We start from the raw sequence: 16039 nt of genomic DNA on the forward strand, positions 1-16039 counted from the left end.
ATATCATCAAGATGAACATTCTGATTAATTTTCATGAAGATCCCATGAAAAATGTGACCTCTAGAGTGGTCACAAGGTTTTTCTATTTTTAGACCTATTGACCTAGTTTTTGACCGCACGTGACCCAGTTTCGAACTTGACCTAGATATCATCAAGATGAACATTCTGACCAATTTTCATAAAGATCCCATGAAAAATGTGACCTCTAGAGTGGTCACAAGCAAAAGTTTACGGACGCACGGACGGACGACGGACACCGCGCGATCACAAAAGCTCACCTGAGCTAAAAAAGAGTCAATATGTGCACAGCAGATAATCTAATCCTGACTATAGTCCATCCAACAGAAATAACGCTTGGTATTGATATGCCTGTGATGCATAGGTCCAGAGCAGGTCATGACAGTGACGGTTTCACATTCAGTGTGATGCCACGAAAGTGATATGTCAAGTCACTTTCCATGCAGATGACATATACAAATACGGCCAGACGCGAAAACAAACTAAAAGGTCCAGTCGAGTTTCAGATGGAATTTTTATGCATCGACCTGCTGTCTACTTTAGCCCTACAAATGACATATTTCGAATGTGTTTTGCTCACAACTTCAACCCTGATTAGGCAACATTATCTTTAAATGGGTTGTTGTCAGACTTATCCCGATTTAACTTTTTTCCGATACAGCTTCCTTAGGCAAGCCCCACAAAGAACTGTCATTTCGGATACATTTTTATTACATGTTTAAGCCAAGTGAGCCGTGCCATGAGAAAACCAACATAGTGTTTTGCGACCAGCATGGATCCAGACCAGCCTGCGCATCTGCGCAGTCTGGTCAGGATCCATGCTGTTCGGTTTCAAAGTCTATTGGAATTAGAAAAACCGTTAGCGAACAGCATAGATCCGTGACTAGACTGCGCAGATCCATGCTGGTCATAATTGCACTATGTTAGTTTTCTCATGGCGCGGCTCAAATATTATCTGTGCCACTGGTACTTATCCCAAGCAAGAACCCACCCTACGGCTTGATAAGATGACTGCCTTTTCTTAGTATTAATGTTATACAGCACACAAATATCTGCCATCACTTATAACACAGCTATACAGACATGTACATGTACTTAAATATTTAACTACCTGAACCACTGTAATAAAACTGACCGGTCACTTATACATGTATATCTATACATACATGTAATGCATCAATAACTTTACATTACGAACAGTGTATAGATAAATCAAGTACAGGTTGTCTGCAAAAATATCGCTCTATTTTTTTATTTATCTATAGGATTTTAATCTTAAATTGTTATTTTTTCCTTTTAATAAACTGATATTGTAAATTTTTTCGACTGGAATTCATACATTTAAAACTTTCGTAAAGTGATGACATTATTATATTTTTACGGAAATTAAACATTTTATTTTTTCAAGAAAATATATCCTGGCCTAGATAAAATAAGAAAAACATCTTTATAGGAATAGATACAAACCAGTTTCTGCTGTAATAAGTTAACTAACACATTGGTTTATCATTGACTCGTAACGATTTGGGTATTGTTTAAATACTTATGGAGAATTTTGCATTCAAAATGTAGGCTAGAAGCATATGATAGTGTCCGAAGTCCTTTATCTATTACAGATCAATCTGTTTTGTTAATTAAACTGTATGTATACCATTTTGCAAAATTAATACAGCTAAAAATATAATTAACAGAATGGTATATAATGATATATAAATTTACATAAAGTAATAATTGTCAGACATATTCGATGATATTTAAGGCCCATGCTTTGAGTTAACACAACTGGAATGATCAAAATCCCCCTTGTCAGTCAGGGATATGTATTAGCAGGGGCCCAGTAGCCCATGGCCCCTAGATTTTGGGCTGGGTCCCTAAATTGTTGGAGAAATTGGCCATATACCTAAATGTTAAACATTTATTTTTGACAGTCTGGGCCCCTAAATAAAAGTAGCTAGTTTATATCCGTGATAAGTGTGTATGTTCAAAAACAATGTAAGTGCAGTCATTATAAGTCAGGTTACAGTGGTCTGTATAAGTCAGGTTACAGTCTGTTTGACCGTACTTTCGCTTGATTTTATCTTTATTTTCAGCAAACTTTTCATCAGTTTTTGAGCAAGTGACAAAATGTCCTGCAAATTAAATATGGCACTAGCTATACATGTTCTACACTTTTTTTTACAAACAGCTGATTCAGAAGGCTTCTGCAGACAAGTGGTCTAGGTTGTTGACTTTAAATAATTTCCCTCTCATAGCTACGAGTTTTAAACCCTACAATAGAATGTAGATTTAAGTAATGAAAAGTGTATGGTCTAAATGAAAAGTGTATGGTTTAACCCTTATCATGCTGGACACGACTGATTCTGCCTTTGCGACCAGTGCTGATCATGATCAGCCTGCACATCTGTGCAGTCTGATCATGATCTGCATTGTTTGCCATTCAGTCACAATATTTTTGGTCAGCACCCCTTTTAACAATAAATGGTACTGTCCAAACTGAAATGTACAAGTTCATTTTTAGAAATTTAGCAGCGTAGGGGTTAATACTGATGTCTGCCCCAGCCTGAAATACTGCAAAGGTTACCATCTTGAGTGGCTCTTTGCCTCTTTCTCTATCTTTAATGCTGAAAAGTCACTGTATGTCTTATAGTGACCTAGTAGATTGTATCAGAACAATTACAGTCATACAAACAAACAAGCTGAGCCAATATCAAAATGACTCACAGAGTGCAGTGGATCTTTGAATAGCACAAACTGTTACTAGCATTACAGTGAAATCTCAACTGATGTCTCACAAATGTTTATTGAATATACTTCAATTAATCAAAGTAATTGGCCAGCCATGCATTAAGAATGGTGACAGATGGTTGCACCTTCATCTATATATATTAAAGATTTTTACTGCATACTAAAAATTATAAAATGTGGAATTTACGGTTCTTAATGTGAAAGTGCTCAGAACAGGTTAATTTACAAAGAATTTTTAACCAGTACTAGGAAGAAAATATCTGTTATTGTAAATACTATAATTATAGATCAACGTTATGCATTGAGGCGTGTCTGCACTTTTAGCTCATAACAATACTGCGGTAAACGCTGAGGATAGCGGATAATTCACGCCTCACGAATTGACGTTGAATATTAATAGGTGCTTCCTTTAGACATAAATTTACAATGTTTTTTTTCCTATGGGAAGAAGATCATCTGCCACTGTATATAGTTGTTCTTTCAGGAAAGGTTTACCATTGAATTTTATCCAATGGGAACAAAAATATTTGTCACTGTCGGCTTTATTTTTGTTGTGTTTAACGTCACACTGCCACAATAATATAATTATGTCATTGTTGGAGAAGTATTGGCTCTTCAGTTGTGTCATTAACCCTTATCATGCTGGTCTGACAGGTCATAACCGATTGTGCCTTTGTGACCAGTGCTGATCATAACCAGTCTGCACATCCATCCAGTCCGATCATGATCTGCATTGTTCGCCTTTCAGTCAGTATCTTTTTGGTAAGCATGCATCCCTTTTAACAGTTAATGGTACTGTCGAAATTGAAAGATGGACAAGTTCATTATAGAAATTTAGCAGGGTAAGGGTTTAAACTGAGGTTATTCTCACTACATCTCTTGATGAAGACATTACCTCACTGAATTTTTTTCAAAATCATGAAAGGAATGCCTTTTCAATGGAAATACAATTTAGATACATTATGGGACAATAATATATGATATATATTATATATATAATAGATGATACAAACCATTTGATCTTCTTCTCCTTGACTGACATAACTTTTCCTTGGGTCAACTGGAGGTGGACCAGTAACAAACTTCTTCATCTTTGACCTCTCCTTCAAATCTGCAACAAGTACAATTATGGTCTATCTATAGCCTGGTTCAAAATGATAAAGATGAATCTAAGACTTTTGTTTTTGGTTTTGTTTAATTAAATATAACTATTTCATACCTTCTTAACCTTCAACCTGCTGGCGGCAAGTGATTCTACCTTGGCGACCAGTGCAGACCAACAGCCCAAAGTTCATGGTCTGTACTGTTTGCAATTCATTCAGTAATTTTACAGTGACACAAGTTGGAAAAATAAACAGTACTGCCACAAATTGAATGACGGTCCAGTCTATTTTAGAAATTTAGCAGGGTAAACGTTAATAGTGACAAAGTTACACTGACATTAATTTAGTACCAGTCGACTAGCTTAAATGATACTGGCACATGTGCAAATACGTAACTATATTATGTTACTGACACACCACTATTCCCTGGGTGAACTCAAATGCTCTGACATCAACATCATGCAGGCACGTGTCCAGGTGGGGGGCCAGGGGGCCTGGGCCCCCCCCCAGCTGGCTGGCTAGTTACGATTTTTATTACTATGGGCCCCTCAATTAACAAATTTATACACCAGCACAATTGGCTTGATTTGACAGCAATACACAGGCTAAAGAGCCATAAAACTGTGTCCGGTAGTTGAAATTAAATTAAATTAATGACGTTGCCCGATACATGAGATTGTACGGCATTGTATTACAAATGGTTGAAAAAGAAATCCTTTACTCGAAATTTGTGAAAAACACATAAAATTTGAGGCAATTAATTATGAATTTGAAACTACTGTATCAATTTTACTCTTTTGGGTCCAGTAACCTTACTTAAAGATACTCTCATGGTTTTAAAAGTAGCTTCTCAGTAAATCTTACAAAACGCATCTAAAACTCGTTACTTATGAGGGGTTTTATACATAAAAATATGTGCTGTGGTGTTATAGTTTGTACAGTAAAGAGTTCATTGTCATTTGAAATCTATGATGTAAATAGTAATTGTCATAATACTTTGTTTTGTCGGAAATCTAAAAACATTTGGCCATTTTGCAAATAAATAAATCATCTTAAAACTTTAACAATTTTTTTTTCATTATATTTGCTTAGAACACAAGAAATGCAGAAAAAGTTCAAAAAATATTTTTGTGTTTTTATTTATTTTATTATTAATATTTATTTGTGAACTTAGTAAATCATTTTTCTACAAATCATGTCATTTTGTATATCAATTTTGAGCAGTTTTTGATAACTTTCTTTTTAGTGAAATTACACATATTATTTTTTTTAATTAGAAAAAAAGTTTTTTATATACCGGTATTTACTCATGCTAAAGCTGTGAGTAAATCAATTATTCTCTAATCTCAATTACCTTCAACAAGACAAAAAAGAAACAATAAAAGTAGGAATAAGGCATATAATTGGCAGCATATGTGTACAATTGTTCGCGAAGTAAATTCATATTTCAACAATCCATTTAATGTTCTTCGTATGGTTCCAAGCGATCTAGTATCCGGGTAAATTTGAACTGAAACGAGACTAAAAGTAAATTTAATCATGTTGTTAAGATAAATGTTTCAAGTTTGCGTAAAACACAGACGTGAATAATTAATAAAATCTCTAATTTTATCTGGTGTTTAAGATTTAATTAGAAAAGACATCACCAGAACCAAACAGATACAACCAAAATTGTAGCTTTACAACTAACAATCGGAGTGATTTACTTAGAAAAAACAAACACACATTATATATATTCGAAACTTAACATAACCTGCGTAGAATAGTAAACATAAACCAAAAACAACATTTATTTTATTATAAAATAAACTAATATTCTAGACAAGCGATTTTCATGCCAGTTTGTTTCGTTGAAGCAAGCTAAAACTAAAATACATCATGGGAGGGAGGGCGGGTACAGACTGTTTGCTGCCAATCATAAACCTCGAGTGGTGAGAACAATATCAGTTCACACTTATAAACGCCGAAATATTTCACGAAATTCACGTGACAAAGAGCGCCCAAATATACTAGCATAAACTTCAGACCAAACTAGTACTGGGATAAACTACCAAGAAAAGTAATTTCGAAACGCGAATAATTTTATATATTATAATTGAAAGAAAAGGGTAGAATGAATGAAATTTTGATGACAATCATATAGTTTGTTTTATTATGATAAATAAAGTTGATTTTCAAACCACTAGCTTTTTTATTACTGGTAGCTGGTTATACATTGGATTTGTAGATATCAGAGCCAATACACCGAGACCTGGGTATCATACAGAAAAATGAAGTCCATACACTGTGACTGTACAATCATACATACACTGAAAAGGCTTGATGAAATGATTAAAAAATAGACTTTTCCTTAAATATATAATACATTCATGTATCCTTAAAGGTGTTTCAGGTAGCAGGAAAATGCATCTTTTCATGTGCCATATTACACATCGGGAGGTGATACCCATCCCCAAACCCACCCCAGGTTGGGCCCCCACAGCAAAAAAATCCTGGACACGGGCCTGTCATGTAACATCAGGCGTGTAGCTACCTATATGCCAGTACGCCCGTGAATCCATATAATATTGCCTATTTTTTTTTTACATCTTTTATCCTATCTGGACATGATGTGTTCCAAATCGTAATTAGTTTCTATATATGATAAAAGGGGACTTAATTCAAGAATTAATTTTAAGAAAGCACTGGCTTTGGCTCTAGATCTAAAATACTGAACTAAACAACTGATAACAAATGGTTTGAAAACTTTATCTATATACAATATTTCTATGTTTAATCCAAATATTTTTAATTGAATCCCTGTGCACGTCTTACAAGTCTGGCTTTGTTCTTTTCACTGTACTGAACAATCGTAGAACGTGCCTACTTCATCACCTACCGGCCGAAGGCCATGTGTGGCACTAGCACAGACACTCCAGATTTAAAACAAATGATGAACAACAACATAATTCCTGACTTTTTGAGTTTGAGTCATCAGCTACATGTATTACGAACGCACGAATTCCGATCAATATCACTTTGACGCATTAAAACAGCGATAAAACCTGTTTTGCCGTTATCATTCCGGACAGCATAAGCAGAAAATTTTTTTTTCCGGAGATTTTTATGTAAGTGCGGGCGGGTGAATTTTTTTTCTTTTTCTCGGGAATGAAATCATTGATGCGGTAGTTCCGACAAACGACAAATCAATTTGGTATGGCCTTAGTGTGCTAAATACATTTTCTACGAAGAAAAAAAAGATAAAATACAATATTTTCAATGGGAAACGATTTTCGTCACGCTGCCATAACTGAAATTTATTATGTATACTTATATTTGTGATGATGACGTCATACTTCCACATTGGTGCAGTGGTTACCAAGTTCACGTTGTAAACCAAAGGTCGGGAGTTCGATCCTCACCGGATGCCTTTTTTTAAAATTTCTTTTTTATTTCAGTGTTTGTTTGTTTTGTTTTTTTTATGAGTCTTGAAAGCATTGCAAAACATAAAGTCATTCATGTGAAATTTAACAAGTGTTTTGTTAGTGATGTCAGGTTCCAATGTACTGTCTGTAGAAAAAACTTATTTTTTAAAAAGGTTTTGGGAACAAAATATACAGGCATTGAACTGTGAAATGCACATAATGCTCTTCTCCCCGTTCACATATATTTCATCCACAAGCTTAAAAATCACTGAGCAGAGTTTATTACTAGGAAAAAACAATATAGGCTATGAATTATCTGGCAATAAACATCAAAAAGGCTCCTACTACCATTCCTATTCTATACCAGTAGAGCTAAAAGATTAACTATAAAAATGTCACAGACTGTTAACTTAGCAGTTCAATAAACAAGAGGACCATGATGGTCCTGAATCGCTCACCTCTTCCCACATGACCCAGTTTTGAGTAGGACGTCATTTTTTCTATTATTTGACATAGTGACCTAGTTTTTTAGCTCATGTGACCCAGTTTTGAACTTGACCTAGATATTATCAAGATAAAAATTCTGACTAATTTTCATGAAGATCCATTGAAAAATATGGTCTCTAGAGAGGTCACAAGGTTTTTCTATTATTTGACCTATTGACCTAGTTTTCGAAGGTACGTGACCCTGTTTTGAAATTTATCTAGATATCATCAAGGTGAAAATTCAGATCAATTTTCATGAAGATCCATTGAAAAATATGGCCTCTAGAGAGGTCAAAAGATATTAATAATTTTAGACCTACTGACCTAGTTTTTGACCGCAGTTGACCCAGTTTCAAATTTGACCTAGATATCATCAAGATGAACATTCAGACCAACTTTCATACAGATCCCATGAAAAGTATGGCCTCTAGAGAGGTCACAAGGTTTTTTTATTATTTGACCTACTGACCTAGTTTTGTAAGGCACGTGACCCAGTTTCAAACTTGACCTAGATATCATCAAGGTGAACATTCTGACCAATTTTTATGGAGATCCATTCACAAGTATGGTCTCTAGAGAGGTGACAAGGTTTTTCTATTTTTAGACCTACTGACCTAGTTTTTGACACACATGACCCTGTTTCGAACTTGACCTAGATATCATCAAGATAAACATTCAGACCAATTTTCATATAGATCCCATGAAAAATATGGCCTTTAGAGAGATCACAAGGTTTTCTATTATTTGACCTACTGACCTAGTTTTTGGCGGCACGTGACCCACTTTTGAACTTGACCTAGAGATCATCAAGATGAACATTCAGACCAACTTTCATACAGATCCCATGAAAATTATGGCCTCTAGAGAGGTCACAAGGTTTTTCTATTATTTGACCTACTGACCTAGTTTTTGAAGGCACGTGACCCACTTTCGAACTTGACCTAGATATCATCAAGGTGAACATTCTGACCAATTTTCATGAAGATCTCATGAAATATATGGCCTCTAGAGAGGTCACAAGGTTTTTCTATTTTTAGAACTACTGACCTAGTTTTTGACCACACGTGACCCAGTTTCAAACTTGACCTAGATATCATCAAGATGAACATTCAGACCAACTTTCATACAGATCCCATGAAAAATATGGCCTTTAGAGAGGTCACAAGGTTTTTCTATTATTTGACCTACTGACCTAGTTTTAGACGGCACGTGACCCAGTTTCAAACTTGACCTAGATATCATCCAGGTGAACGTTCTAACCAATTTTCATGAAGATCTTGTAAAATATATGGCCTCTAGAGAGGTCACAAGGTTTTTCTATTTTTAGACCTACTGACCTAGTTTTTGATGGCATGTGACCCAGTTTCAAACCTGACCTAGATATCATCAAGATGAACATTCTGATCAATTTTCATGAAGATCTTGTGAAATATATGGCTTCTAGAGAGGTCACAAGGTTTTTCTATTTTTAGACCTACTGACCTAGTTTTTGAAGGCACGTGACCCAGTTTCGAACTTGACCTAGATATCATCAAGATGAACATTCTGACCAACTTTCATAAAGATCCCATGAAAAATGTGACCTCTAGAGTGGTCACAAGCAAAAGTTTACGGACGGACGGACGCACGGACGACAGACACCTTTGTGACAGGTGAGCTAATAAAACAGGAGTTTTCGAGAATTTCGGCAAACAGTAATTTTCTCTGGGTAAAATTCTCATCACTAACTTTTAAAGATGGCTAGTCTTTTGGGTTTTAAACAAGCTTTGTACATGTAAATAATTTTCATTCCGCCATACCAGACATCTATCATAGCAGTATTTTTGCCTTAAAGTTGGACACATTCTTCCTTCTAAAAAGAACCGTATTTTTCTTTAGTTCATATACTGGCACACAAGTAGTCCCCGGAGAGCAGTAGTCCCCGGACACGTTCCCGCAACGCTCTATTTTCGCGATTCGTCTAAATATTTTAGTGCCTATTCATACAGACGTTTGTTTTGGAGAAGTCTAATTTTTCACAGGTAATCGTATGAGTATAATAATCATGGAAATCCTTCCGCATGGTTACTTGTTTACATTTTCACTTGCGGGGCTTCCGTTTTTATTGCGCATGCGCAAGAAAGGCCTATCTGGAGGGTTCAAAAATTAAGGCTTCATGTTTTTACTTCAGGACTAGCAGACGATACACAAACTTTCAACAAGAAAACTTATTTTCTTTGTGACAACAATACTAATATGCCAAAATATTTCATTATTTGTTCGATTAGCCAGTTATTGTCCATGACTTAAGCTTAATTATTTTACTTTCTGTTGTCGCAATTTTCCGTGTGGCTGGGACAAATAAATCTGACGCAACGTTCGATCTTTTTACAGTTGTATAAAATATCATTTGTCTTTTTCATAATTCCAGCTCATATGGGCAGTTCCCGATAAAAATATTCATGATAAAACGGTGTCCAGGCATTACTATCGAGCATGTTAAAATTGACGTTCTACAGACCCCTATACGGGCCTTGCTAATTCCCCGCGAACGTGACGTCATTTCATAGAAAAAAAACCCTAAACTGGTAATACCGGAGCTAAGGTATTTATATATGTTAATTGTTTTTATTCTTGATATTTGTAACTGACTGTCATAAGATGACAACGATAATAACCGTTATTCATTGAATATTTAGGTCAAATAGATTACCTCCCTTTTTACGTTGCTCCGCCATTTGCAGAATTTTAGGCGCAAATAGATAGAAAACTCAGTTTTTCTTAAATATAAGGTGCTTAAATATGTATAGGCCTAAAGAGTTTGACGTAGACAACCGAATAAAGAATGAATAAGGTCTTCAGTCTGTCTTGGTACTAATATTTCACCTTATATTTCGCTAAGTGTTGTAATCGTATCCGACAACACTTACAGTCAAACTCTCGGCAATACAGTCAAGTGGAATTCTGGCATATCAGTTGTTCTCTGTGTCTACAAATTCAGCTGTGCACCTGCAGTGGACTACATTCATGAGTGTCAGTAGATTAAAGAAACATTACAGTAAATGCTAGATTTACATGCACTTATAGTCAAGCTCCTGCAAAAGCCAAGCATTCAAGTAGATAAGTATCATATCCGATCCAATGTGATAGTGTGCATCCAGGAGAACACTTGCGAATTCATAAGACCTGTTGTTTTCACTTTTTTGAAAATTGGTTACGATAAAAGGAGTCTGAATGCTAAACCCAAGCATTCAAGTGGATGAGTGTCTTATCCGATTCAACGTGATAGTGTGCATCCAGGAGAACACCTTGCGAATTCATAAGACCTGATGTTTTCACTTTTTTTTTGGAAAATTGGTTACGACAAATAGAGTCTGAATGTTAAACCCAAGCATTCAAGTGGATGGGCGTTTTATCAACTTCAGCCAACAGTGATATAGTGTGCATCAAGCAGAACACCTTGTGAATCCCTGGTGATTTTTGCCTTCAACATTTTCAAGAAAACTGCAATCCACAAACATAGTCTGAGTGCTTTGACTTGCATTGACATTTGCTTAGGCTGAGATAGCTCAGTCATAAATTGCTACTTGCATATATAGAACTATTAGATTTCTGTGAAGTGTAACTATAAAGTAGCTGTAATTTCATGTCTATTCAAAGTACTTTAATGTATCTTATATATCATTTTTCAAGTTATTAGAACTACATGTTATAGAACAAGTTAGCTTCATCAGTGATAGTGCACATATTGCAATTTTTCAGCTTGTGTTAAACTATTGCAATTTTTTCAGTTTGTGTTGAACTATTGCAATTTTTTCAGCTTGTGTTAAACTAAGGCTATTGTTATTTTTGAGGAAGGGCGTATTATTATTATTAATTTTTTTTTTTTTTTTCATGCTGCAATTTTAAGTACAGGTATTATTTTTGCGCACTTAGATTTAAGGATAAGGTTTGCATTTTTGTAGTATTGTATATCTATTTTCATATTGTTGGTTAAGATGACTACCGAAGACTCTAATATGGCAGTGCGATCCTCTTCTCGCGAACGAACATTAACTGAGAAGGGTTTAGGGTACCACATTTCTCAGCAGACTATTAAGTTTCGGTCAGCCATATCAGCATGGAGGGGTATTGCCAATAAGTTACAAGTGTCAATGTCTGATAACACTGATATTTCTGTTATCCGTGAAGAACGCAATAAGCTTCAAGAAAATTTTCATTCTCTGTCTAGTGTTGATCTTGATCTGAATTTTCTTTCATCTGGGGAACAATCACATTCCACTGAGTTTGTCAATATAGAAACTTACCATCATGAACTAATGAGAGACATTGGTATTTATTTACGTTCTGTAGAAACCGATAGGTCCGAGACTAGGTCAAATTCATCAAGGTCCTGTAGGTCAAGGTCTCGATGTTCAGTCAGGTCAAGTCGCACACAGAATTCCAATAAGTCTGAGGTTGCTGCTCACGCAGCAGCTCTTAAAGTTAAGCTGAAGTATATAGACTTAGAAGCAAAATCAAAGGCAGAACTCGAAAAAATTCAAACCAAAAGGGAGATTGATATGGCAGAGGCAAAAATTGAAGCTTTAGATAGCACTGATTCTTTTTTACCAAATACATGTTTGTCAACAGAATCAAGTCTTGACAGGGTAAAAGATTATGTTGAAGCCCATGCCCATTATGATTCTAGCAGTACAAAATTTCCTCTGTCTCACGCACAGAATCCCATTACAACTGAAGCTACTGATGATATCATAGTCTCAACCCCAGCTCATATCTCATATACTACTTCTTTGAATCCTAGGGTATCAGACTTTGTACCTCAGAGTTCTGATACAGTTTTTTCCGCCACCAATCCTTCTCTAGATAGGACAGCAGACATCACTAATACCGACAGTGCACATATACCTGTCCATAAGCCTATCATAGCCCCTATACCATCTATTTACCAAGTGGTTCCACCCAAAGGGCCCAGTGATCAAAGTCTAATTGATCTTGCAAAGACGCTTGCAGAACAAGTTTCACTGAATAGGCTACCTTCACCCGAGCCCGGTGTATTCTATGGCGACCCCATTCAGTATCCTTCATGGAAGCTAGCGTTTAAAACTCTCATAGAGAGTAGGCAAATTCCTGATGCTGAGAAAATCCACTATTTGAAGAAATATATTGGTGGTCCTGCTAAACTAGTTGTTGAAAACTACACCCTGTTAGCCAGTGATGATGCATATGATAGCGCTAGGAAGCTACTAGATGAAAGGTATGGGGACCCATTTATTGTGTCCAATGCTTTTAGATCAAAACTTGACTCCTGGCCAAAGATAAGTCCCAAGGATGCCAGTAGCCTTTTAAAATTTTCAGACTTTTTAAGACAGTGTCTTGCAGCAATGCAAAGCATCCCTCATCTAAGCGTCCTTAATGACCCTGCTGAGAATCGTAAGATGTTAGCCAGGCTTCCAGAATGGTTAGTCTCCAGATGGAACCGTGTCGTGGTAGGTCACAAGGAATCCCATAACGAGTTTCCTCCCTTTCAGTCATTTGAATCCTTCATTTCAAAGGAAGCCAAAATTGCTTGTAATCCAGTCACTTCTGTTCAGTCCATCAAGGGTGACATGGGAAATCATGGAAGTGAGGTACCTGAGAAACGGATACGGGCGGAACAGAAACCTTTGCTTAAGGGAAGATCCTTCTTAACTGGGATCGATGAGGGTAAGAATCCCTCTAAGGGCCATCCCAGGCGTAATTTTTCTGATTTCCAATGTTTTTTCTGTGAAAGGCCAGGTCATGAACTCGATCTTTGTAGAAAATACCTAGCTAAGACACTTGAGGAACGTAAATCGTTTGCTCGGGACAAAAACCTCTGCTTTGGTTGTCTTTCTCCTGGTCACCTATCTAAGGGATGTAAAAGGAGAAAACAGTGTAAAACCTGTTCCAAATTCCATCCTACCTCGCTTCATGGAGACAAAAGAGGGACCTCTGATGTCACCAAGGACAAAGGCCAGGCTGATAAACTGGAAGAGACTCAGAAGTCTCAGGCAATGCTTTCAGATTCGTCATGTCTCAATGGCACTAGTTGTAATAGTAAATGTTCTATGGTAGTCCCCGTATTTCTTTCTCAGCATGATAACCCGAACTTAGAGAGACTGGTCTATGCCATGCTAGACACCCAATCCGACACAACCTTTGTCCTAAATGACACTTGTGATGCATTGGGACTGACTGGCCCAAAGGTAACACTGATCCTGTCCACTATGTCTTGCAAGGATACCAGAGTGGAAAGCGCAAGGATTGGTGGCCTTGTGGTTCGCGGGTTTGATAGCTCTGTGAAGATATCTTTACCTGATGCCTTTACTAGAGAGGTTATACCAGCTAACAGATCACATATCCCTACTCCAGAAATAGCCAAACACTGGCCACACCTAAATGGCATAGCTGAAAGGTTAATGCCAGTTGCTGATTGCGAAGTTGGATTACTCATAGGATACAATTGTGCTCGTGCCTTAATGCCACGCGAAGTAATTCCTCCCATTGACCAAGGACCATTTGGTCAACGTACGGATCTTGGGTGGGGAATAGTTGGTATAGTTGATAAGTTTGCAGACAATCACGATGACTGCATTGGACTGAGCCATCGAATTTGTACCCTTGAAGTGCCATCAGATCTTGCCCCTAAAACAGGCCAACATAGTCTGACAAATGAGGTAGCATTTTCCTTTAGAACTCGGGTCAAGGTTGCCAGTCCTGTTGAAATAGCAAAGGCTATGGAGTTGGATTTTTGTGAAAATCAAGTTACTTGTACGTTGATCTCTCAAGAAGACCAAAGATTCTTGGAGAAATGAATTCTGATATCAAGTTCGTTGATGGCCATTATACAATGCCCTTACCATTCAAGGGTGACCCACCAAACTTACCTAACAATCAATATATGGCTCTCCGTAGGTTTAGAAGGTCTTAAAAGGCGTTTACAGCGTGACAGCGACTACCGCAGACTTTATGAACAGTTTATGAATAGCTTGATTAAAATGGGTCATGCTGAAGTTGTGAGTGACTCTGACCTACAAGTTGTCAATGGCCATGAGTGGTACATACCCCATCATGGTGTTTTTCACCCAAAGAAGCCAGGCAAGCTTCGAGTAGTTTTTGATTGTAGTGCTGTGTTTAATGGACAAAGTTTAAACAATCACCTTCTACAAGGTCCTGACTTAACAAACACCCTTATTGGAGTCCTCTGTCGCTTTCGCATGGAAAAGGTTGCATTTGCGTGCGACATTGAACAAATGTTTCATCAATTTAGAGTCGCCGAGAAAGATCGAAACTACTTGAGGTTCTTTTGGTGGTCAGATAGTAGTATGAAACAACCTGTAGTGTATCGTATGTGTGTTCACCTATTCGGCGCCAGTTCTTCCCTGGTTGCGCAAATTTTGGGTTAAAACAGATTGCCAAGGACAACGAACTTGAGTTTGGAGAAGAAGTAGCTAACTTCTTGCGACACAATTTTTATGTGGATGATGGACTCAAGTCTGTTCCTTCTGTCGAAGAAGCTATTCGCATGATAGATTCTAGTCAGGCAATGTGCAAAAGGGGCGGTGTTAGATTGCACAAATTCTTAAGCAATTCTAAGGAAGTTATAAGTCACGTGTCACCAGAAGACAGGGCTAGTGGACTTGCAGATTTTGATATTTTACTGATAGTTTTCATGTTGAAAGAACATTGGGCGTTCAATGGTGTATCGAGTCTGATTGCTTTCAGTTCAGAATAGTCTTGAGTGACAAACCTTTAACCAGAAGAGGAGTTCTGTCCACGGTTAGCTCCGTATATGACCCTTTGGGATTTATTTCACCAGTTATCCTTGTAGGCAAGCAGATACTGCAGCAGCTATGTGCACAGAATGCAGACTGGGATGATCAGTTCCTGACAACTTAAAATCAAAATGGGAGCAGTGGAGAAATGAGCTTAACATTCTTGGGTCACTTAGAATAAGCAGATGTTTTAAGCCTAAGGAGTTTGGTGAAGTCATATCTGCTGAAATACATCACTTTTCAGATGCAAGCATGGACGGCTATGGTCAGTGTTCATACCTCAGATTAATTGATAACAAGGGCCAGGTCAATTGTTCTCTTCTTATGAGTAAGGCTAGAGTTGCACCACTCAAGCCTATCACTATTCCTCGTCTTGAGCTGGCTGCAGCTGTTGTCTCAGTAAAAATTAGCATCTTATTACGACAAGAGTTACAATTTCCAGATGCACTTGAGTATTTTTGGACTGATAGTAAGGTAGTTATTGGTTATGTTGGGAACGATTCACGGA

At 37.1% G+C, this 16039-nt stretch overlaps 1 protein-coding gene across 2 annotated transcripts in view; it reads right to left on the reverse strand.

The window, feature by feature from the left end:
• LOC128548321 (polyamine-transporting ATPase 13A3-like) overlaps window positions 1-16039 on the reverse strand; it is a 117747-nt gene that overhangs the window by 80098 nt on the left and 21610 nt on the right. For both annotated transcript variants that reach the window (XM_053522807.1, XM_053522808.1), the window contains one exon: window positions 3777-3874. In XM_053522807.1, the coding sequence (XP_053378782.1) occupies window positions 3777-3874 (98 nt within the window). The remainder of the gene's footprint in view (window positions 1-3776; window positions 3875-16039) is intronic.

Source organism: Mercenaria mercenaria, chromosome 14 (assembly GCF_021730395.1).
Source record: "Mercenaria mercenaria strain notata chromosome 14, MADL_Memer_1, whole genome shotgun sequence".
In the NCBI taxonomy this organism is placed as follows: domain Eukaryota; kingdom Metazoa; phylum Mollusca; class Bivalvia; order Venerida; family Veneridae; genus Mercenaria; species Mercenaria mercenaria.